This window comes from Alosa pseudoharengus, unplaced genomic scaffold, assembly GCF_046254945.1.
Source record: "Alosa pseudoharengus isolate Yale_2024_CS ecotype anadromous, Long Island Sound unplaced genomic scaffold, YU_APseudo_1.1 YU_APseudo_1.1_scf_12, whole genome shotgun sequence".
NCBI classification, from domain to species: Eukaryota; Metazoa; Chordata; class Actinopteri; order Clupeiformes; family Clupeidae; genus Alosa; species Alosa pseudoharengus.
This window is the reverse complement of record NW_027468587.1, coordinates 5606858-5631130: the sequence shown is the minus strand read 5'-3', so window position 1 is coordinate 5631130 and position 24273 is coordinate 5606858. Positions and strand designations below refer to the sequence as shown.

Sequence of the window (24273 nt, the reverse complement as noted above, 5' to 3'; positions counted from 1 at the left end):
AGGTGGGCTTAGGCTGGGTTCATAACAGAATACGGAAGAAACAAACATTTCAACTCAGGAGGAATGTGCTATTTTCGTTGCCATTGAATCATTGTCAGCAAAAGTGAAATGAAAGAGGCATGTGTTGGTTCATCAATTCCTTTCACTGAATTATCAGTATAGCACAAAGGCCACATGTCAGGGCACCAAGGCCAAAGTTAACTATTCAGTAGTAGGCTATAAAAATGATCAAAGTTGTATTTAGCCTATTCACAGCAGTAGACCTGCATCACTGTATGAAAGATTACAAAAACATGAAACATGACATATTACATAGAACTGTAAATCATCTGATCATCTAATATTTACAGATATCTAGGCTATATTTAACATTTATTTTATGTTTGGCCTGTTATGAAATCATGTATTGAACGATTTAAGCACAGATCAGCTTTAAGAAACTCAAATAGCCAAATAGCCTAGCCATGCTTAGAATCTTGTGATCATTAAGGCTACTTTCACAAACTCTTAGTCAGCTGTCCTCTGATTTACCAATATCTAGGCAATATTTGTAACATTTATTTTGTATTTGGCCCACTATGAAATCATGTAGAACAATTTAAACACTAGGGCTGTCACTTTTGTGAAAAAAAATCCTGTTCGATTTTGAGACATAAGTGTTTATTGAATCGATGGTAAAAATCGATTTTCTATGTCTAAAGACGTTTCCATTTTCAACGGCAAATATAGGCCAATCAACGGACAACTAATAGGCATTAGGACGAACGTAATGAGGGCGCTTGAAGACACACAAGCCAGCAATATTTCTGATGGTTTATTGGCGTGAAGTTTCGTGCACAATGACAAACAGGAGTGCAACATGCTCGAAAAAAAAGAGTGGACTGCTATAACATCAGTGAAAAACATTACTGCAGGCTTCAACGTGGCTGTGTTTATGATTAAAACTGTCAAACAAATTTCACCTACGTAGGAACTCACGACTGCACAGTTTACCGTCTTGTCCTTCTCCATAGTTTGATCTACCCAAAACCCAAAGTTCTTCCATATCGAACTCCTCAAACTATTAGGGATTATCACTCGTCTCTCTCATGCTGCACAGGTTGATCGCGTTGTCATCCATTTTTTTGGCAAAACACCAGCAGCACAGCAGCCGATTTAAACAGCTGTTTCCTGTGCGTAAAATTGGTGGGAATTTTTTTTTAGCTTTCGCAATACCTACTGCACTTTCGGAATTCTTCATTTTCTTTTTCTGCTTGTTTGAGGGTTTTGTTACATCCAGGCTTGGAATTTCACCATTCTGGGGGCAAGGCCACTTGGCCTTCAGTTGGGCATATTTGGTGGGGGGCACAAAGGCCACATGTCAGGGCACCAAGGCCAAAGTTAACTATACAGTAGTAGGCTATAAAAATGATCAAAGTTGTATTTGGCCTATTCACTGCAGTAGACCTGCATCACTGTATGAAACATTACAAAAACATGAAACATGACATATTACATAGAACTGTAAATCATCTGATCATCTAATATTTACAGATATCTAGGCTATATATAACATTTATTTTATGTTTGGCCTGTTATGAAATCATGTATTGAACAATTTAAGCACAGCTCAGCTTTAAGAGACTCAAATAGCCTAGATGCATGCATTTTGTGATCAAATGCTTTCACAAACTCTTAGTCAGCTGTCATATGATTTACCAATATCTAGGCAATATTTGTAATGTTTATTTTGTATTTGGCCCGTTATGATATCATGTGGAACAATTTAAACACATTGTAAAACGCAAAGCCCAAATTTGGAGACATCCATGCATGTCGAAATTTACTGCAAATTCAAAACTAGATTACTCTGGAACGGCTAACTGTACGGACTGCTTTACACTTTTGTGTTCGGTAAGGTCTGCTGTTTATTCCAATATATGGTTTGCCATGTGTTAAAAGAAGGGTTCGTGAAGTATTCCACCGAGATGAATGGGTAGGGAGATCATGGGACGCAAAACCTTCAGTAGAATGCATGATTAAATTGAATTATATTTAGGCCTACTTTTCTCGCGAACCGTTCAACACAGCAATTATCGGCTAACATCGTTTAAAAGCTGAGAAAAAGCTCTTTCATGTGATACTTGTGATGTCTGTGTGATGTATAGGCTACTTCGCGAGTAGTTCAACTGAGAAGAATGGGTGAATTGGACGCACTTTCTTGCGCTGTCACTTTCTCCACTGCGTAAAAGACTAAATTAATTTGCGCTGTGAATGCTAAGATTATTTTGACAGGCCACAGGCTAACTAAAAATCGCTATTAGTAGGACGCAAAGCAGAATATTGAAAGAATGGGGCACCAAGGCCACCGTGGCCTGTAAACCTCTGATTTTCAAAGGGGCTTCACGGCCAATGCAAGGGGCTACGACGGCCATGGCCGTCGTGGCCGCCGTGAAATTCCTACCCTGGTTACATCTAACTTTTTTATTTGTTTAATTCGTTTAAATTGAAGTGTACATATTTGGTTAAAATCGATTCCCTATTTTAGTTTTCGAAACTTGTGTTGGTTGGTCCAATCGATTGTGCAATCGATTTTCGAACGTAAAGCGACAGCCCTATTAAACACATTACACCAACCACTATTTTTTGATCACGGTTTATTTATTCATTTTCAAAGCATGAATACAAAAATTGTACATTACAAATATTCATTCGACAATCAAGGAGCAGACTCCCACCCGCCCACCCCCTCCCCACACATCCACCCAGTCCCCCTCCCTTGACAATACAGGCATACAAATACATCACAGACACACAGATCATAAGCAAAGTAAAGATAAACCTAAAAAACACACAAAAAACAAAACCAAAATAAATAAAATAAAATAAAAATAATAAATTAAAACCATGGTGGACAGATCATTCTTGGTTGGTTGCATAACAATCACAGTATGGTGTGCTTGTGCTAATACCATAAAATGGGGGTCAGAGGCCCTAAAGTGAAGGTTTGGAAGAGTTCACAACTACCCTATTATTGAGATATAGATATGTCCTATAAGTACTAGGCATGTAGAAGGAGGATCGAGTCAGGTCATTACATGTTTGTAAGTCTGTAAAATATTGTATGAAAGGACGCGAGTGCTCAGAAAATCTACTTGTGTCCCCACGTAGAGTAAATTTGACTTTTTCTAATTTATAAAAAAAACATGATGTCTGTCAACCAGACAGATACAAGAGGGGGCTGTGGTGATTTCCAATTAAGTAGAATTCTACGCCTAGCCAGTAGGGTGGCAAATGCCACAACGTTTGCCTGGGTCTTGCTGAGGACGTGTGGGGTGGGTGAAACACCAAATATGGCTACAAGTGGGTATGGTTCCAAAGTGATTCCTAAAATTTCTGATAGGAATTTAAATATAGAATTCCAGTAATGCTTAAGTTTGGGGCATGATGCAAACATATGAGTCAAGTGGCAGGGTGTACCTCTACACCTAACACAGATGTCCTCAGTGTCAGGGTACATTTTTGATAGCCTTGAACTTGACAGATGCAATCTTTGAACAATTTTAAACTGAGTCAGGCCCAAACGGGCACATGATGAAGAATTACGTATTCTATTAATGGCTCTCTCCCAGAAATCTACCTCAAATTCCACACCCAGCTCCTGCTCCCAGGCAGCAGCACTTTTAGAGCACTGCTCCGTGTTAAACGACAGAAGAGCCCGATAAATGTGGGAAACAAGTGACCTCTGATTGGGTTGGAGTTTAAAGAGGTCTTCCCATGGCTGCTTAGAGGGTAAAGCGGGGAAGTCCGAAAAAACGTTTTTAAGACAAAGTGCCTAATTTGAAAGTACCTAAATAATTGTGCCTTAGGCAAGTCATGTGAAGCAGATAGGTCTGTGAAGCTACCAAAAACTCTGCCTATGTATAAGTCATTGAACGTCTGTATACCATTTCTCTCCCACAACTGAAATGCAGTATCTAGAAAAGAAGGTGGAAAAAGATGATTGCGGGTTATTGGCATAAGAGTCGAGGGGGAGTATGCCTTAAAATGGCGCCTGAATTGATACCAAATTTTCAAGGAGTTACAGACAATTTGGTTATCTGTGTAACGAGAGGGAGATGTCGGAAGTGATGAAAAGAGAAGAGCCGGGAGGGAGGACGACACGCATGACGTCAACTCAAGTTGGCACCACAGGGGTTAAGGGTTACGTACCCAAAACAGAAGTTTATGGATATTTGCTGCCCAGTAATAATACATAAAATTTGGCAAAGACAGTCCTCCACTAAGTGAGCACTGTTGCAGGAGGGACTTCCTAATCCTAGGAGACTTTCCACTCCATATGAAGGAAATGACCACTTGATCAATAGATTTAAAATATGATTTTGGTAAAAATAGAGGGATACATTGAAAAAGATATAGAAATATTGGAAGAATGTTCATCTTAACTGCATTAATTTGCCCGAGCATTGACAGGGGCAGATTACACCATCTCTGAAAAGCAGACCTTATAGCTGAGTAGGGGGGTAAAATTGGCATCTAATAAAGCAGACAGTGTACGAGTAACAGTTACTCCCAAATACTTGATGCTACAGGTATTCAGTTGAAATGGTAGATCAGATTGCAAAAGCAGGAGAGCCTTTGAGTTCATGGGGAGACATTCACTCTTTTGTAGATTGAGCTTTTACCCAGAAAAGGAGCCAAAGTTTTGTAATAACGACAGAATGTTGGGTAATTGAGAAAGAGGGTCAGTAACGTACAAAAGTAAATCATCTGCATACAACGCAAGCCTGTGTTCAACGCCCCTACGGGTTATCCCCAGGAATGAGGTTGACTTCCTGACAGCTATGGAGAGGGATTCAATAGCAATGGCAAAAAGCAAGGGAGAAAGCGGACAACCCTGACGAGTACCACAAAATAAGTTGAAATATTCAGACCTGGTATTATTGGTGTTGACAGAGGCGAGGGGCGAGGTGTACAGGAGGCGTATCCAGGATATTAGTGTGTCCCCAAAGCCAAATCTTTTCAGAACAGTGGTTCTGAAGGTATTCCCACTCAACTCTGTCAAACGCCTTTTCAGCATCCAGAGAGATGACTACTTCAGGGAGTTCACACATGTCTTTGGAATAGATAATATTAAACAGGGTTCTAATATTGAAAAATGAATGTCTGCCTTTTATGAAACCAGTCTGCTCTTCAGATATTATACCGGAAAGAACATTTTCAATGCGGGTAGCTAGCAGCTTAGCTAAGACCTTAACATCAGCATTGAGGAGACTCAGGGGCCTATAAGAGCCACACAGCTCAGGGTCTTTCCCTTCCTTTAACAGGAGAGAAATTGAAGCCTGTCTTAGAGTGGGGGGGAGTGAACCTTGCTCTAGTGATTCCTCAAACACAGAAAGAAGTAACGGGGCTAATTGAATGTGAAATGTCTTATAGAATTCAGGAGGGAAACCATCTGGACCAGGGGCTTTGCCTGATTGCAAAGACATGATAGAACACACAACCTCATTCAAATTTATAGGGCCATCAAGTTGATCAGCTAGAGTGGAATCTATATTGGGGATATCCAAGTTATTAAGAAAATGGATCATGTTATCAGAGTTGGGTGGGAACTCAGAGGAGTAAAGAGAATAATAGTAAGACTTAAAAGCAGTGTTTATCTCAACAGGGTCGATCGTTAATGTACCAGACAGATTTTTTATCTGTGGAATAGTGCGTCCTGCTGCATAGCGCTTCAGCTGATGTGCTAGAAGGCGACTGGCTTTATCGCCATATTCATAGTAAGAACCACGAGACTTAAGCAGTAACCTCTCTGCTACCCCTGTTGACAAGAGGTCGAACTCTGCCTGAAGGTCAAGGCGTTGTTTATAAAGCTCAGGAGATGGGTTCAGTGCATACTGACGATCAATGTCAAGAATGGCATTGGAAAGGTCTGTCTGTTTAGCTTTCCTCATTTTATTTTGGTGCGACGCATATGATATAATGTATCCTCTAAGGTAAGCTTTGAGGGTATCCCACAGTAAAGAGTAAGATGTGTCAGGAGTTTTGTTTATCCTAAGGAAAGTGTCAATGGATGAAGAAATTATCTCACAGAAAGAGGGGTCAGATAAAAGTTCAGTCTCCATGGGGGTCGGTCCGCACGGTGGGAATTCAAGTAAATATCAAGAAGCAAGGGAGCATGATCTGAAATAACAATAGGTAAATACTTTGTGTTTGTAACCTTTGGAAGCAGAGAGCCATCAACAAAGAAGTAGTCTATGCGAGAAAACGTATGGTGGACGTGAGAAAAGAATGAGTATTCCCTTGCTAGAGGATTGTTAATTCTCCAAGGGTCACTATATTTATGCTGCAACATGAATTCACAAAAGGCCTTGGACATAGCCGATGGAACACTGGTTCGAGCACTGGATCGGTCCAGCACAGGGTTGACAACACAGTTCAAGTCTCCACCAAATATTAATAAATGGGTGTTCAGGTTTGGAATCTGCATTAAAAGGTTATTGGCAAATTTCAAATTATCAAAATTAGGGGCATATACATTCACCAAAATAACAGGTGTGTGGTTGATGGAGCCCACTATGATTAAATATCTACCATTTTTATCAACTATAACCTTAGTTTGGGAAAAGTGTACATTTTTGTGGATTAGAATGGCAACTCCTCTGGCCCTGGAATCAAAATTAGAATGAAAATACAGCTGAGCCCAAGGGGGTTTTACTCTAAGTTGGTCCTTAACACACAGGGGAGTCTCCTGAAGAAAAGCTACATCTACCCTCAATTGTTTTAAGTAAACACTCTAGATCTCTTCACAGGGCTATTCATCCCTTTCACATTCCAGCTCAAGAATATCAAGGATAAATCATTTTTAAAATGATCACCCATACCTTAAATCAGAGTAAATAAAAAAGCAAAATGGGTATGAGAAATAGGCGGAATTACAGCACATGCTTACACCTAGCAAAAACCAAAGGACCTCAGCTAAGAGGGGTAATGTTAGAGCAACCACCATATGATCAAACAACTGTAAAGTTAACCAAATCAAATCACATAGATAAAGAAATAAACACAGACAGACAGCGAGACAAAGTCACATGTTCACACAAATATCCCCCTCTCCCTACCCCAGTCTCTAAATCCCCCTCCCCAATCGAGAGAGATCGCGGGAAAACTTGTCATCTGATTCCGATGCATCTAAACAAACAAATCTCCTCTTCTGAACAGAGAGGCTACCCGGTGAAAAATACACAATATCTAGTATTTAAACTAAATTATTATATCAAAACACCCCTGCGATAAACAGGCCAGAAACGCACTGGCTAAACATAGAACACAGCCACACATAGAATACAGCTCAATCGCAAACTCAGTTTAGTTGGCGCAAGTAAATTTGTGAAATGCATTTCAAAACATCTATAAACGACCCAGCCAGGAATCACATGCCATAGTCAAGAAAAAAAATAAAAACATGTACAGGGTAATTAGGTCCATGAACTAGTTTGCAGGCTACCAAAAAAAATGAACCAAAGAGCTAGTATTGGCTAGCTGCTGATGAGTTCCAGCTTGCCAGCAACATAGCAAGCTAGTAGGCTAAACACCATACAAATCATAAGTGGACTTGAAATAAACAGTATACTTTGAGACATATTTAGAAGGCCCAAACCTTACTTCACCCTGAAGGAAATTTACTGTCAAACCAGCTCTGTGCATCCATGGGCGAATTGAAGTGGAGTTTCTCGTTGCCATGGTCGATGCGAAGTTGGGCAGGAAAACGCAGGGAGAAACGCACTTCTTTCTCCTTCAGACAACGTCTCACATTGGCGAATGCAGCCCTCTTCTTAGCGACGCTGGCGTTGTAAACATTCCGACCGCCATGAGTGAGCTGCTTCTTGTTGATAATCCCCCAGCGACAGGCTCGCTCCTTGTCCTGAAAGTAGTGGAACCGAACAATGAAGACCCTTGGCTTTAGCCCTTCAGCGTTGGGGTTCGATGAAGACCCTTGGCTTTAGCCCTTCAGCATTGGGGTTCGATGAAGACCCTTGGCTTTAGCCCTTCAGCATTGGGGTTCGATGAAGACCCTTGGCTTTAGCCCTTCAGCGCTGGGGTTCGATGGTTTGGGGCCAACGCGATGAGCACGGTCCAGAAGCGGTGGTGATTGAAATACATCTGCCCCAAGAACATCCAAAAAGTTGGACATGTATGCCCCCTCAGGTATGCCAATGACTCGAAGATTGCAGCGGCGGGAGCGGGATTCTAGGTCTTCCATTTTATCAGTTAGCTGCCTATTAGCCATGGAAAGATGCTCGACCGCTCTTTCTAGCGACACAACCCGGTCACTGTAAGAGGAGAGGTGTTACTCCAAATCAACAATACGGCGGTCTTGAGAGTCAATCCTCGCAGTAAATCCATCAATCGCAGCAGCAATAGGTGCAAGAGCAGCGTCGGTCGCCCGTTTAAGTTGATCAGTAATGGCAGAGGTTAGATCGGACATTAAAGCAGCACGAAGATTGTCCAAATCCACAGGTAGCTTAACAGGGGAGGCGCCATTAGCACTAACGTTAGCAGACGCGCTAGCATGGTCAGAGTTCTTAGTAGTAGCAGGCATAGTGGTAGTAATCCTGTTCCGACGTTGCTTCTTCATTCCAGCAAAAAAGAAAAAGGTTCTAAAACTTAAAAGATAAAAATACGGGGGTGTAACTATGTGTGAAAATATTTTATATGAAAAATTGATAGAAACACCAGGGAGCTCTCTCCACCTGCGTCTTGTTCACTCACATGCTCAACCGGAAGTCTACACCAACCACTATTAAAGTTTGGTCTTATTATAGCCTGATCATTAACTAAACCCATGTAGAAAGTCTAAACAGCATCCGGCGTATGATTTCGATAATGTGTGTGCGTGTGCGCATGTGTCAGTCAGTCATAGCAGTGTGCATACTCTTTGCAGCCAACTTTACAGTGTGTCTCTGTAATTGTTGCAATGCCTCGTCATATCTGCCTCGTTTTAATGGTTAGGACAATGCTGAAGAGAAAGTCATCATTCTGAAAATAACCTTTGGCTGAATTTTGTTTTCAAATGTTTTCATGCATGTCTGGATAATGGGTGAGGAATATTAAGGAGACAGACTATTGTACATCCTCAAATTATGCCCGGGGTCTTTTATTTACTTAGGCTGCGCAAAGCACAGGACTTTATTTGGGGCTGGCTTGTATTCGAGGCAGGCCTTTATTTCTCACATGCGTTTTATTGTGAGACAGGCGTTTTCTTTGGAGTGGCATACCGGTAGGCTATCGAAAACAGAAGATGTTCGGTTTAATTTACTTTTGGACTGTTTGATTATATTGCTAAATGTTGGGACTGATGGGCACTGAAATCTGGGGGATATTTGATGGTTTACTATTAAGTTTCATAGTTGAAAGAGTGTTGGGATTTCTACCCACTGTTTATTTTTTATTATTGAGACAAGGCATCCGCTTTCACTCATTCATTGAACGTGCACTATGCTGTAATGGAAACCTTATTGCGTAGGCCTACGGTAGCCTATATTGAGTTATTTATTTTTAATTATGCATGATTTACCTTTTTTATTAAATTCGTAGGCTGGAATGACTCGTGGCAACAATTGTGTTTAAATGTCAGATAGTACTGCTTCAGCCTCTGGCAAGCTCAATTGGTAGCTTGAGAGCGACGTGTTGGAGACCCAGTGTAGGACCTGCTTTTTGTGTTTATGTCAATTTTGATACAATTTGACCGCTTTGCTATGTTGCCTGGCCAATATTTCTACCAGCCCACCTTAATATACAATAGGTTTGAAGCACCCCTGGGCCTCATGTACAAAGACTTGCGTGGATTTCATACTAAAACATTGCGTACGTGCAAACCTGAAAAGTAGCGTACGCACAGTTTCATACATCAGGATTTTTTTGTGCGTACGCTACTTTGCAGCATTCCACGCAGCTTTTCTTTGTACATCCCAATTAACGTGAAATTAAGCGTACATGCACGAGCATTACACTCCACCCTCTCTCCTCCCTCAATCACACTCATTTGCACAGTGATTTAGATAAGTAACTTTAATCTGATTACTGGTTTGTAAATAGTAGCACGTTAGATTACTCGTTACTAAGTAACGCGTTACTGGCATCACTGTAATATGAGGCCCCTGGTAATGAGCCCCCCCACCTCTATATTTTGAGAAAAGAGCTTGTTATATTTCAATTTTCAATTTTAATTTGACAATCTCTCTCTCTCTCTCTCTCTCACACACACACACACACACACACACACACACACACACACGATATACTGTAGATTTCACTTGGTGGGGTACAATGATATAGTATGATGTGGTTTGTTTTTTGATGGTGCTGTCAGTTAAACGCGTTATTAACGGCGTTAACGTAAACCTATTTTAACGGCGTCAATTTTTTTATCGCGAGATTAAAGGACAATTCCGGCGCAAAATGAACCTAGGGGTTAATAACACATGTGTACCGAGTTCGACCGTTCGCTGGGATTTGTTTTCATGCTAGTCGAATGTGACCAGTTTTATTGCAAACCGCTTATTAGCGGTTAACGCTAGCCTTCGGGGCACACGTACAGTAGAAATAAATCACTATTTCTATACCACTAACAAGGCTCAAAATAGCACCACACTTACACAGTAGCATAATGAGGGTCTCTACATGTAAACCGAAGCATTGAGAACGTTGTAAGTGTACAGGCAGTTTATTAAAAAGAAACACATTACCGTTCACGTCTGGTTCACATATACAGGCAGGCGATGTGAACTAAAATCAAACGTAATTTGCTCAATATAGGCCTATCAGAAATAATAGCTCCGATGTAACATAACTTGTGTAGTGTAGGCTACTTACTTAGTGGATCCATGTCCCTCTGGTAGCCTATGGATCGCCGCCGCCTGTGTGTGGTATTGACTACAGCTTCTAGCTCTCTCTCTCATAGCCCTTTCACGGAGCTCCCGCAGCTCTTCGTTGGTATTCCGACTCGAAAAATAAGGACGTCCAATAAGGGTTCATCCTTGATGTCTTCAAATTCGTTCAAATAACCTGCCATCTCTTATGTCTCCTGTTGCGTTCAGTGCTTCTCTTTTGCACAGTCCTTCTGCAACAACGTTTCACCCGAGATTCACTTCACATCCCAGTTGTAACCAAGGCGCCTGCCTGTATGTGAACCAGACGTCAACGGTAATGTGTTTCTTTTTAATAAACTGCCTGTACACTTACAAAGTTCTCAATGCTTCGGTTTACATGTAGAGACCCTCATTATGCTACTGTGTAAGTGTGGGGCTATTTTGAAATAGCGATTTCTTTCTCTGTACGTGTGCCCCGAAGGCTAGCGTTAACGCTAATAAGCGGTTTGCAATAAAACTGGTCACATTCGACTAGCATGAAAACAAATCCCAGCGAACGGTCGAACTCGGTACACATGTGTTATTAACCCCTAGGTTCATTTTGCGCCGGAATTGTCCTTTAACATTCTTTTTGGTGTAACAAACTTTGTAGTTTTTTCACAAGCTGTTGCAACAACTAATAACGTTAGAACAACTACAACACCACACTGGATCTAGCTAGACCGTGCTGCATGTACACGCCCCCTTTTAGGGGAAAGGGAGCTGTTTGGATAATGGAAACCTATGCTGCATAGAAGTGGGGAGCGAAAAGGGGTTACTAAATCTTGAAACAAACGTGAATAAAAGGCACAAAATAAGGTTGGTTGGCTGGTAACTTACTAAATCTTGAAACAAACGTGAATAAAAGGCACAAAATAAGGTTGGTGTAAGAGTTATCTGTGTGTTTATGGGATTAATGTGACCATTATGTTCCTATTTTTTGCTCTTTCCAGTTTAGCCTACTAACAGGAGTATCACAAATGTAGGCACAGTCAAACTGCCCGTGGCTGACTATAACTAAGTTCGGCAAGCTTAACTTTACATGTCATAACATCAACTAAACATAAGTCACACATTCATTCTATCACTTGTAATATGAACGTAGCCTTTTTCCTATAACTAGGTGAGATAATTGGCTATGCCTGTTATACTGAAGTTCCACAGTTAGCTAGCTAGCAAGCTAACCGTTTTACATGGGATATGGTAAGTGTAGCTAGTACGTGCTGAATGGGTTGTAATGTAGCCTACATCGTTTCGACATGAGTAAGTTACATACACATAATTCTTTATAACTGCCATCTTAGTAAAATTATTGAATGGCCTGTAAATTAATAACTAGATGTAATGTCAAGGTGTGATTAGGCTATCTGTCTTTCCCATTAGAATCAATGATATATGTATGTTAACTTGTTTTCCGCTAAAATGAGACGTGATGCAGATTAAATGTAACCTATCTTTATGATGATGCGCCTTTAGTAGGCTACGTAAAGGCATGCTGCACACACTTGTTTGGGCTTACGAGCAGGCCAAAGAGTAGATTCGTAGCCTACAATAAACGCAGTTCTGAACTCCCGGTCAGCTGAATGGTGTTTTAAATTGCTGTGGACACCGATGCCGACATGAGTGCGATGCACTCTGCTTTCGACATTCATTTACTGTACATTAGATTCCATTCTTTTCAATACAATTCTGCACACCAGCATCGCACTTTGCCGCCTTGTAAATCACGATTCAGTTATATTTGGTCGACGCCGCTCCATAAAATCCATTGTTCATCCAGTGTTTGCGTGTTAAAAACTTCGGCGCTGATGTGTGTGGCAAGCGACAGTGCACCATAGACTGTAGGCCTACAAAAATGGCAGCGCACTCATGTCGAAAAGTTCCTTATTTTCAACTGAACTCAAAGATAATGAATTCAGTATTCATATTTGTTATGCCCTTTATTAGCTATATTTCTGAAGAATATATTGTGTTGCCTCAGGTCTGCTGCACATCTTTTGAAATTTGATTTGAAATAATCAAATAGACCTACTTAAAGTTAAGTTAATGACTTGCTTTGCTTTCATTTGAATCCTAATCAAGATACACAATAATTGCTTTATATTGTTAACATGGACTCCTGGAAAGTTCAGAAATGCAAAATAATAGAATTTTAATCATGCGATAAAATATGTGATTAATCGTAATTAACTATAGGAATTCAGCGATTAATCATGATTAAAATTTTTCATCGTTTGACAGCACTATGAGAAAGCCTTCGATTCAGTCGACAGGACCACACTATGGAAAATCCTGGCCCACTACGGAATCCCCACAAAGATCATCAACATGATTAAAGTTTTATATACTAACTTACAAGCACAAGTATCCCACGAAGGAGATTTTGGGGCAGCCCTGGCCTACTGGTTAGCGCTTCGGACTTGTAACCGGAGGGTTGCCGGTTTGAACCCCTACCAGTAGGCACGACTGAAGTGCCCTTGAGCAAGGCACCTAACCCCTCATTGCTCCCCAAGCGCCGCTGTTCTAGCAGGCAGCTCACTGCGCCGGGATTAGTGTGTGCTTCACCTCACTGTGTGTTCACTGTGTGCTGAGTGTGTTTCACGGATTGGGATAAATGCAGAGACCAAATTTCCCTCAAGGGATGAAAAGAGTATATATACTTATACTATACTTATACTGTCAGAGCCCTTTAACATGTCCACTGGGGTGCCACAGGGGTGCCTCCTAAGCCCGCTGCTGTTCATAACCATACTCAACTAGGTAATGAGGGAAACCACTAAAGAAGGAAGGACAGGGATACAGTGGACGTTGATGGACATGTTAGAGGAGAGAGAGAGAAAATGCAGAAATTAGAGCACAACTCCAGCCAAGTGGGACTGGCAATAAACACAACAAAAACAAAAGAGATGCGGGTCAAAACAGTTGGGAAGGCCAAACCTGTGTGCTGCAGAGGAACAGAATTGGAGACAGTGAAGAAATTTACGTACATTGGGAGTGTGATTAGCAATGATGGAGGGACAACCAAAGACATCAAGGCTCGAATAGGAAAAGCAAAGGCTGCATTTGCCCAGCTAAAACCAGTCTGGAGGGCCAGGAGCATCTCCCTCAAAACCAAGCTGCGGATCCTTCAATCCAATGTGAAATCCATCCTGCTATATGGATATGAAATATGGGGCCTGACACAACTCAACATCAAGAAACTCCAAAACTTTCATCAACTCAAGACTACGCTTCATCCTTGGAATCTGGTGGCCCAGGAAGATCAGTAATCAAGACCTACTGGAGAAAGCAGGCCAGCACTATCCTTTAAACAACAACAACAACACAACACAAATTTTGTCAAACAGTGTTTGTTGATTTTCTGTTCCACTTTTGACACTTTAGCACCTACAGTATGTGTCTCATCCAAAAACAACACCTTACTAAAGCATATGACTTATAATTTTCAGAAGATGGCAAATACATACTCAACACTGCTTTTCAAAACAGTTGAATACATTCACTCTAATGAGTGTGGAGCCACTTGAGAAAGCTTACCTCTAGAGTTATAGGGCACCTATGTGGTGCAAATAGAAAGAGTATCATATAGGTAAAAAAAATATATTGAACATGCACATTTTATCAGGGGAAATTGAGGGTGTACATACCAAACACAGTAAGTGATTTTTCCCCTTCCCTTACAATACTGCCAGACTGGATGGACACAGTGTAAATCCCAGTGTCATTGACAGTCAGCTGCCTGAGCTCCAGTGAACCTGTGGTGTTGCTCACAGAGACTCTCCCAATATATCCATTAGTTGGTTTCTCTACAACCCCATTAAAATTGACAACTATGTTCCCACCTTTTAACCTCCATGTGACTATAAAAAATGGAGGAGGTGGTGGGTTGGTGATGGTGAACTCCACTCTCTGTCCTGCTTCTCCATACGGAGGTGCATCCACTTGTAAGTCATTTTGGCACAAACACAATCCTGAGGGGTAAGAAGAGTCACAGACTGAGCATCTCATTGTGGTAACAAATATTACAGAGCACAATACACTTAGGATATCAAAGCATCTGGTGTGCTTAAGCAGAATCATAACAAAATCAAGACAGTGTGTGTAAAGTAGATAGAGAAATTGCAATATCATTGTATCTCCAAATTATATATGGTTTATAAACTTGCCACATATAATATATAATAACCTTAACTGATGAACTTAACTTAAACTGAGTATATTGGTAAACCTATTCTTAAAATGTATTTCTTATCCTGTGTAACAACTGGCAAGTCTGTGTAACCCTTCAGAAGTAGGTTTTGACTATACTCATAAAGCATTAGCTGTAGCATAAGCCTTTACAGATGTAAATAATGCATTGTGATGCTTCATGCTGTGAAGGCCTATCTACAGTATGTGTGAGGATGTACAGTATATAATAATGCTGTTTGGCAGCAGTCTTGACTTTGTATGAAAGGTTATATAACTTATGCCAGTGATTTCGAGATGAAACCTTTATAACCCTTTATGAATGGGTTTTTAATGCTGTAGGGATGCTGGGTTAAAAAATGTGAAAATAGTAACAAATTATTAATATATCTAATATATCTATAGATAACAACCAAATAACACCACCACTTCTCCTACAGATGCACTGAAGATCCAAATAGCTTCAAGCTATAAAATCCACAAGATGCTGGATTCCATTGTAAAAGGATCTGAAGGAAAAAACAGCTCCTTGGAATCAACCCTGTCCCTAATACAACATAAATGAATTCCTATTTGTTTGTACAATCATAATACAATGTAATATGCATTAATAGAAGTACTGCGAGGTAGGCTATATGTTATACCTATAAGCTAGATATAACTGTTATTTATAACCAATTGAATGCTGTGGCATTACAAAAAGCGACCATGGTTTATTCCTGTTCATTCCTGTTGTAAATTGTTAATAGAATATTTAATTTAATACAGCATGATATGGTCAGATGACCAAACACCAACCCAGACTGGGATGTGAGAAAGTGACATTTGACAAGAGTCAAAATTAACTAATCACCTGTGGCCATATTAGAGGTTGTTAATGAAAAATGACACAGAATGTCAACATACATTGGAAATATAGCTTTGGTTCTGCAACTATTGCAATATACAACAACATTTCAAATGCATAATGTCTAATTTCAAACATCTTGGGGTAAATGGAAAAAGTCAGCTAAGCAAAAGGGAGTGAAAGCATATAAATAATAATAATAATAATAACAACAACGATAGTAATAATTAAGAAAACAACTGCCACACTGATGTATCATAATGATGCATGTCCAATACTCATAGTCTCAATGTTTGAAAATAAATGTTCTTACAGCCAACATCAAGAGGGATAAGAAATAACAGTTACATGTTGAGGCATTTAAAACAGTACCAATGACCTGTGTTACTGCACTGTCACTAAAGTATGTTTCATTGAAGCACATGGTTGCTGTGCATTTTCTTTAAACATACCTACAATTTCACTACAATTTAACTTTTGAAGTGTATATTGTTACAGAAGCAAATCACACTGTTTTCCCCCTTAAACCATTTAACTCATGCCTCTTACCAATTGCTGATAGTACCCATACAGTGACTAAAGCGTGAGAATCCATTCAGCACAATGAGAACACACTGACTGAAGTGTTGTGTTCATGGAACTTATCTTCACTCAGGCACACACTGTACTTTAACCCTAAAGACAAGGCAAAATGGAAGAAATGTATTCGATACAGGTAGAATACAGACTACAACTGTGTAGCCTTGAGGTTATTGAGATACAGAGTCTAGTACAAAATATATAAGATGAGATGAAATTCATTGTTGTATATATGGGTAAAAAAGAGTGTTGGCTATTTTATTTGTGATGAAATTGTTGGACAGTGGCACTGAGCATCTTGTGATTCACCAGCCTTTCCTGACCTCTAGTGGGTGCTAATGTGAATTACAAAAGCAGGAGGAGGAGGGGGGGGGGGAGAAGAAGAAGAGCCTCTGTACTGCCTATAAATATTTCATAAATATGATATGTTATAAATATGACTGTGGCATGATGTTGCCACCTGCTGCTCAAAGAAAAACATATTATTTTCATAGTGTAAGTAGTTTATTTGGTTATGTTTCTTATGTGTCCATGTACAGTCAGAATTGGTTGGATAGAAGAATTCAACTAACTTAGCCATTTCTCTGTTTTGTGTTCTTCCACATCTTCAACTGTTATTACTTATTCCTCTGTACTGTCTTTGTGTGACTATGTCTTCACAGATAAGGGGAAATATTATGTTTTTGCAGTGTCACTGTTCTGGGTGCATCCCAGTGCTCGAATTACGTGGGAGCCAGAGGGAGCCGAGCTCCCTTATAGTGAGGGCTGGCTCCCATGAAAGCAACAAAGTCAAAAATCTGAGGGGGTCTCTCATGTCTGAAGGTGTCTGGCATAGTAATTTAATCTAATACAACGCTCATTATCCATCCCTGTGCGATCTCTTACCATTAAAGACGTTAAATTAAAATATATGCTACTGACCTACCCGTATACGCTCTTGAACGCAGCATTTCTGCACTTCATCACCACACCACTAGACAAACCGCATACGATCGATTTGACAGCACTCGCAAGTCCGAAGAAGTCACCCTGCTTTGATGCGAGTGTTTTAATTGTCTTTACATTGCCATTCATTGGGCTAGCCTCCATGGTTTGATATGTGGTGAAAAAGTCCTTTTTGCTGTTGAACTTGCGCTTCGCCTCTTCTATGTTTATTGACAAAGCCATAAATTATGGCCCATAATACAGCCTACTTCAATGATTGTATGAATTGATCTGTAGTCTGCCATTCAGAGCTCCGGAAAGTTCCCAGATATTTTGAAACACCTGTTAGCAATCTCTGATGGTGGAATAGTCAATGGCTACATGACAACATCTCAGTGCAAATTCCAAATTTATTTCCACGATTCAACACACGAGACGACTGAACACCCAGGTGTTAATATCACTATGTGTACATTAGCCTATAATAGAACGTAGTTTGGCTGTGATGGCTTTATTAATTTCTGACAGTTAGTGCATTTTCCCAGTGTATAAGTTAAAGACTACATGCATTATTCTGTTTGACACTGAGGATAGCCTATCTGAGGCGGTGGTCTGGTTCAAATGAGTTACGTTGTAAAATTGAGAATGGTACTCTGACTAAATCGTTTAGTCTATTTCTTTGTATTGTGAAATTGAAATGAAATATGGACTATTGCAATCAATAATATGTTGAAATTAATTAAAAGGAATCCATTTCTAAGAAAAATCTCTGTCAGTTGTGTGCATGTGTCAAGTTATAGCCTAGGCCTACCGTGCGCATACTGCGCAAAAGCGCCACTCGCGCCTAAGCTATTTAATTGTATCGTCTTTAGGCTATGCGTGGGATGTGCCAACTTTTATGAGATAGAGACCCCCTTAAAGACAAAAAGATAATTCGAGCCCTGGTGCATCCCCTGCATTAGTAGTTATCTGCCAGTTATCTGTCAGGCGGCAGGTATATGCACTAATCAGGGTCTGACTCAGTGTGGTCCAGTTAAAGGAGTGACCCGGAGTAAAAACAACCCACCTAGCATCTATTTATGGATGATAATGAGTTAAAACGTTCATTTTGTGACCAAAAATACACTACTCGGAGTAGTTTTGAGCTATACAGTTTTTTCATTAACAACAACATGCCGTATAGCTTGTATAAAGCTTGCGGCATGGCATCATGTCAAAATATATCGCTATTTTATTTATTTATTTCATTTTAGTTCATTTTTGGACTTTTTTGCCTTTATCGTGATAGAATAGTGAAAACATTGACAGGAGGTGAGTGGAAGAGAGAGATTGGATGGGATTGGGAAATTACCTAGGTCGGACTCGAGCCCGGGTCCCCGTGGGGGCTTGGAACTGAATGGTATGGACGCTGTAGCAGTTGTGCCAAAGTGCTCCCCCACAAATCACCATTTTAAAACTACTCACAAGGCTCAAAATAACATTACGCTTCGGTGGTAGTGTGGAAAGGGTCCCTGCAGACAAAGCAAAGTATTGTAAACTTTGTAAGTGTACAGATCGGTTATGATAAGGACTATTTATTTTAAGTCGGAGTATTACCTTTACTTGTACCTTGACTTGTTGCCATAAGGCACATTTGATTTCATGCAGCATTGCGCAGATCTGGCTGAACCTAAGTTTCAGCCTTTGACTCGTTTTCAATGCCATACACCACGTTTGCAGAACACCACACACAATTACCTAACACACGAAACTCAAACAGGAAGAAACTTGATTTCCTTTTCCAAACACAACCGCTCAAAATACCACACTTATTCACCAGTGCAAACATTCATTGCTTTACTGAATACCAACCAATTGCCTTAGTATAGGTCTTTAAATGATACACACCAAACCATCACCCCATCAACACAAACACACACACTTAATTTATGACCTTAGGGAGGTGGACTATGGCAAGCCGATTGAGCATTTATTCAGATATCTTGATATCAGGCATAATTGTCATGTACATGCAAGCCATTTCTGTCCACTAGTTAACTAGTGAGCCATTTCTGTGTGAACTAGTTAACTAGTGACAGCCAAAATGCTCACTAGTTAACTAGTAAGGCCCAACTTCTCTCTAGTTAACTAGTTCATATGTTTCATATCTTACTAGTTAACTAGTAATGCTCAGCATGTTCACTAGTTAACTAGTGGACACTGAAATGTGCACTAGTTAACTAGTTTAAAGACTTCTATATTTTACTAGTCAACTAGTAAGGTACAAAAATGTTTACTAGCTGACTACTGAATGTCAAATTCCCACTTGTTAACTTCTATGTAATTTGGCCAGCCGCTTGGGCATTTATTCTGATATCTTGATATCAGGCCAACATGCAAGCCATTTTTGTCAACTAGTTAACTAGTGAGCCATGTTTGTGCACACTAGTTAACTAGTGACAGCATAAATGCCCACTAGTTAACTAGTGAACACATATTAGCTTCACTAGTTAATTAGTGAGAGCCAAAAATGTCCACTAGTTAACTAGTAAAGGCCAAAATGCATACCAGTCAGCTAGTTGAAGGCTTGTGGCACACAAGATGTGGCACACAAGATAACATGCTGGCCAAAGGAACTTTAACTAGTAAACTAGTGGCTTCAATGTGACACTTACATGTAAACTAGTGAAGGCAGAACTGCTCACTAGTTAACTAGTGAAGACACAGATGCCCACTAGTTAACTAGTGAGGTCTAAAAAGTGTCACTAGTTTACTAGTGTGCACCAAAACACCCACTAGTGAACTAGTGATGACAATTTCCATTCGACTAGTTAACTAGTGAGGTGCAAAAAGTGTCACTAGTTTACTAGTGTGCCCCAAAATGCCCACTAGTTAACTAGTGAAGGCCATTTCAGCCCCACTAGTTAACTAGTGAGATGCCAAAATGGTCACTTGTTAACATGTAAAGGCCAAAATACCCACTAGTTTACTAGTGAGGGTGTTGTGGGCCTTACTAGTTAACTAGTGGCATGTATATTTTGTTCACTAGTTAACTAGTTACACCTAAAAAGAGAAACAAGCTGACCGTTTTTGTCCACTAGTTAACTAGTGGAACAATTGAAGTCTCACTAGTTTGCATGTGTGGCAGTGAAGCAGCTCACTAGTTAACTAGTGCCTGAAACGGCCATTATGCAAATTCTAATGAGAGGGTGGGTAGAAGACTCCTATTGGGTATTATGTAAGAATCCCACCCAGTCTAAATGTAAATTTACTGTTCATAGCCTCGCGATCAGGTCCTGATGGGTGCCCCTAGTGGCTAAAGTGACACACTGCTCTGCAACGGTACTTCAGTATAGATAAAGCAGAGCCTGCAGTATGCAGTATCTCATATTCTGTCAAAATGGTTTTTAATAATAACAGGGAAACCCCATGCTTTAACAAGTGAGCTCTTAGTGATCTACACCAAAGATTCAAGGGATCGATTTTAATATTATTCTTTGTTTATTGTTGCTAGGCAACCACAGACATAAATGTATCCATTCAGTCACACTTTTCTGATTAATAACTGAAAAACAAAAGATTGTACACATTAACTGCACATGGTTTCAAAAGTAATTAAAAGCTCAAGAAAAAAACTTCATGCACTTCTAAGGAATTGAACCCTGGTCTCCCACATGATGTACTGCTGCTTAACCACTTAAGCTAGTCTTGTCACATCAGCAATGCTATCATCAATATTCATGTTACTGAAACGTTATGTTGCTAGGCAACCATATACAAATGCCTCCAGTTTTATCGCGATTTTCAGACTAATAACTGAAAAACTAGATTGTAGACATTAACTGAACGAAGATTACAGCAATACACCACAACTTTGTCACTAGACATGTTATCAAAACATATTTTTATGCTCAAACGATCTTAGTTTATAAAAGTTTGCTCTTAGAACAGCCTGGACGAAGTCAGCCATGTTTTCTAGGTTTCTGAGTCCTAAATGGACCAATCAAAATCCTTGTTCCGCCTTCTTCATTTGCATGCAAGTGCGACATTGCGCACTAGTTAACTAGTGGCCAATGTTACGTCCCACTAGTTAACTAGTTGCACAAAATGCCAGCCGTTTGTGTATTTATTCAAATTCCACTAGTTTACTAGTGTGAGGGGCATTTTTCTCCTGCTAGTTCATTATGGACAGTGTTTTGTCCTCACTAGTTAACATGTAAGGCTCAAAATGCCCTCTATAAGCTAGTGAAAGGCATTAATAATGCAGATATGCTTACTAGTAAACTAGTAAGGCCAAACATGTCAACTAGTTAACTAGTGAAGGCCAATGTGTCAATAGTTAACTAGTAAGAGTACCTTTTGCATTACTAGTAAACTAGATAGCTCCAAAAACAGCCACTAGTGTGTGTCTTGTGCGCACTAGTTAACTAGTGAGCTGCTTTACTGCCACACATGCAAACTAGTGAGACTTAAATTGTTCCACTAGTTAACTAGTGGACAAAAACGGTCAGTTTGTTTGTGTTTTTAGGTGTAACTAGTTAACTAGTGAACAAAATATGCATGCCACTAGTTAACTAGTAAGGCCCACAACACCCTCACTAGTAAACTAGTGGGCATTTTGGCCTTTACAGGTTAACATGTGAGCGTTTTGGCATCTCACTAGTTAACTAGTGGGGCTGCAATGGCCTTCACTAGTTAACTAGTGGGCATTTTGGGGCACACTAGTAAACTAGTGACACTTTTTGCACCTCACTAGTTAACTAGTCGAATGGAAATTGCCATGACTAGTTCACTAGTGGGTGTTTTGGTGCACACTAGTAAACTAGTGACACTTTTTAGACCTCACTAGTCATTTGTGTCTTCACTAGTTAACTAGTGAGCAGTTCTGCCTTCACTAGTTTACATGTAAGTGTCACATTGAAGCCACTAGTTTACTAGTTAAAGTACCTTTGGCCAGCATGTTAACTTGTGTGCCACATGCAAATGTTGTGGGTGGGATTTCGTGAAATTCAGCACTGTGATTGGTTGTCATGTTCTATTTGGACATAGGTAGCCAATAGAAAGCCTCAATTTCCAGAATTCTCCGCCTCCTAATTTGAATTCTGCGCCACTAGTTGACTAGTGTGAATTTTGTCTTGAACTAGTTTACTAGTATACATTTATGACCTCACTAGTTAACTAGTTTGGACAAATGATGCATCAACTAGTTAACTAGTGAGCCTGCTGCCATCACCTAGCTAGCTAGTAAGCCATTTATGGTCCACTAGTTAACTAGTGACATTGACCTACTGCAACTAGTTAACTAGTGAGGTGTTTTGCCTTCACTAGTAAACATGTGCACATTTTTGGCTGTCACTAGTTAACTAGTGAGACCCAAAAGCCTTCAACTAGCTGACTGGTATGCATTTTGGCCTTTACTAGTTAACTAGTAGACATTTCTGGCTCTCACTAGTTAACTAGTGAAGCTAAAATGTGTTCACTAGTTAACTAGTAAACCTTTGGCTCCCACTAGTTAACTAGTGTGCATATTTTGGCCCTCACTAGTTAACTAGTTAACACAAACATGGCTCACTAGTTAACTAGTTGACAAAAATGGCTTACATGTACATGACAATTATGCCTGATATCAAGATATCAGAATAAATGCTCAATCGGCTTTCCATAATGCCCTCTATAAGCTAGTGAAAGGCATTAATAATGCAGATATGCTCACTAGTTAACTAGTGAGCATGTCCTGTTCCATTACTAGTAAACTAGTAAGGCCAAACATGTCAACTAGTTAACTAGTGAAGGCCAATGTGTCACTAGTTAACTAGTAAGAGTACCTTTTGCATTACTAGTGAACTAGATAGCTCCAAAAACAGCCACTAGTGTGTGTCTTGTGCGCACTAGTGAGCTGCTTCACTGCCACACATGCAAACTAGTGAGACTTAAATTGTTCCACTAGTTAACTAGTGGACAAAAACGGTCAGCTTGTTTGTGTTTTTAGGTGTAACTAGTTAACTAGTGAACAAAATATGCATGCCACTAGTTAACTAGTAAGGCCCACAACACCCTTACTAGTAAACTAGTGGGTATTTTGGCCTTTACATGTTAACAAGTGACCATTTTGGCATCTCACTAGTTAACTAGTGGGGCTGAAATGGCCTTCACTAGTTAACTAGTGGGCATTTTGGGGCACACTAGTAAACTAGTGACACTTTTTGCACCTCACTAGTTAACTAGTCGAATGGAAATTGCCTTCACTAGTTCACTAGTGGGTGTTTTGGTGCACACTAGTAAACAAGTGACACTTTTTAGACCTCACTAGTTAACTAGTGGGCATTTGTGTCTTCACTAGTTAACTAATGAACAGTTCTGCCTTCACTAGTTTACATGTACGTGTCACACTGAAGCCACTAGTTTACTAGCTAGAGTACCTTTGGCCAGCATGTTAACTTGTGTGCCACATGCAAATGTTGTGGGTGGGATTTCGTGAAATTCTGCACTGTGATTGGTTGTCACACTCTAAAAAATGCTGGGTTATTTTTTCAACCCAAACGCTGGGTTGAGGCTGTTGGGTCGTTTTGTTTGGTTGTTTTTACTCATATTGGGTCATTTCTGTAACCCAGCTTGCTGGGTTGATAGTTTATCACTGCTGGGTTGATAGTTTAGGGCTGTGCTCCCCCTGTCCCCCACCTGACGTGGAGTACACTACCCAGCACCAGGGTGACTTCAACACAGCTGCATAGTTATTTGAAGGTTGAGAGAAAAAAATCGGCAGGCAGGCATATTCTTTCAACCGTCCAGTCCAGCAGCTGTCAACATGCAATGGAAATCAGGTGATTTCGGAAGGTATGTATCTGCTTTTATTTATTTATTTTTATC

General features: G+C 40.1%; 1 protein-coding gene across 3 annotated transcripts in view; it reads right to left on the bottom strand.

The window, feature by feature from the left end:
- LOC143118763 (cell adhesion molecule CEACAM1-like) overlaps nt 1-16560 on the bottom strand; it is a 52751-nt gene extending 36191 nt beyond the window's left edge. For 2 of the 3 annotated variants that reach the window (XM_076279856.1, XM_076279858.1), the window contains exons 1-2: nt 16474-16560; nt 14537-14860 (exon numbers count right to left, since the gene is read on the bottom strand). In XM_076279856.1, coding sequence (XP_076135971.1) covers nt 14537-14860; nt 16474-16519 — 370 coding nt within the window. In that variant the 5' untranslated portion in view covers nt 16520-16560. The remainder of the gene's footprint in view (nt 1-14536; nt 14861-16473) is intronic. The other variant, XM_076279857.1, reaches the window with a different exon arrangement.
- Nucleotides 16561-24273: the final 7713 nt, after the last annotated feature.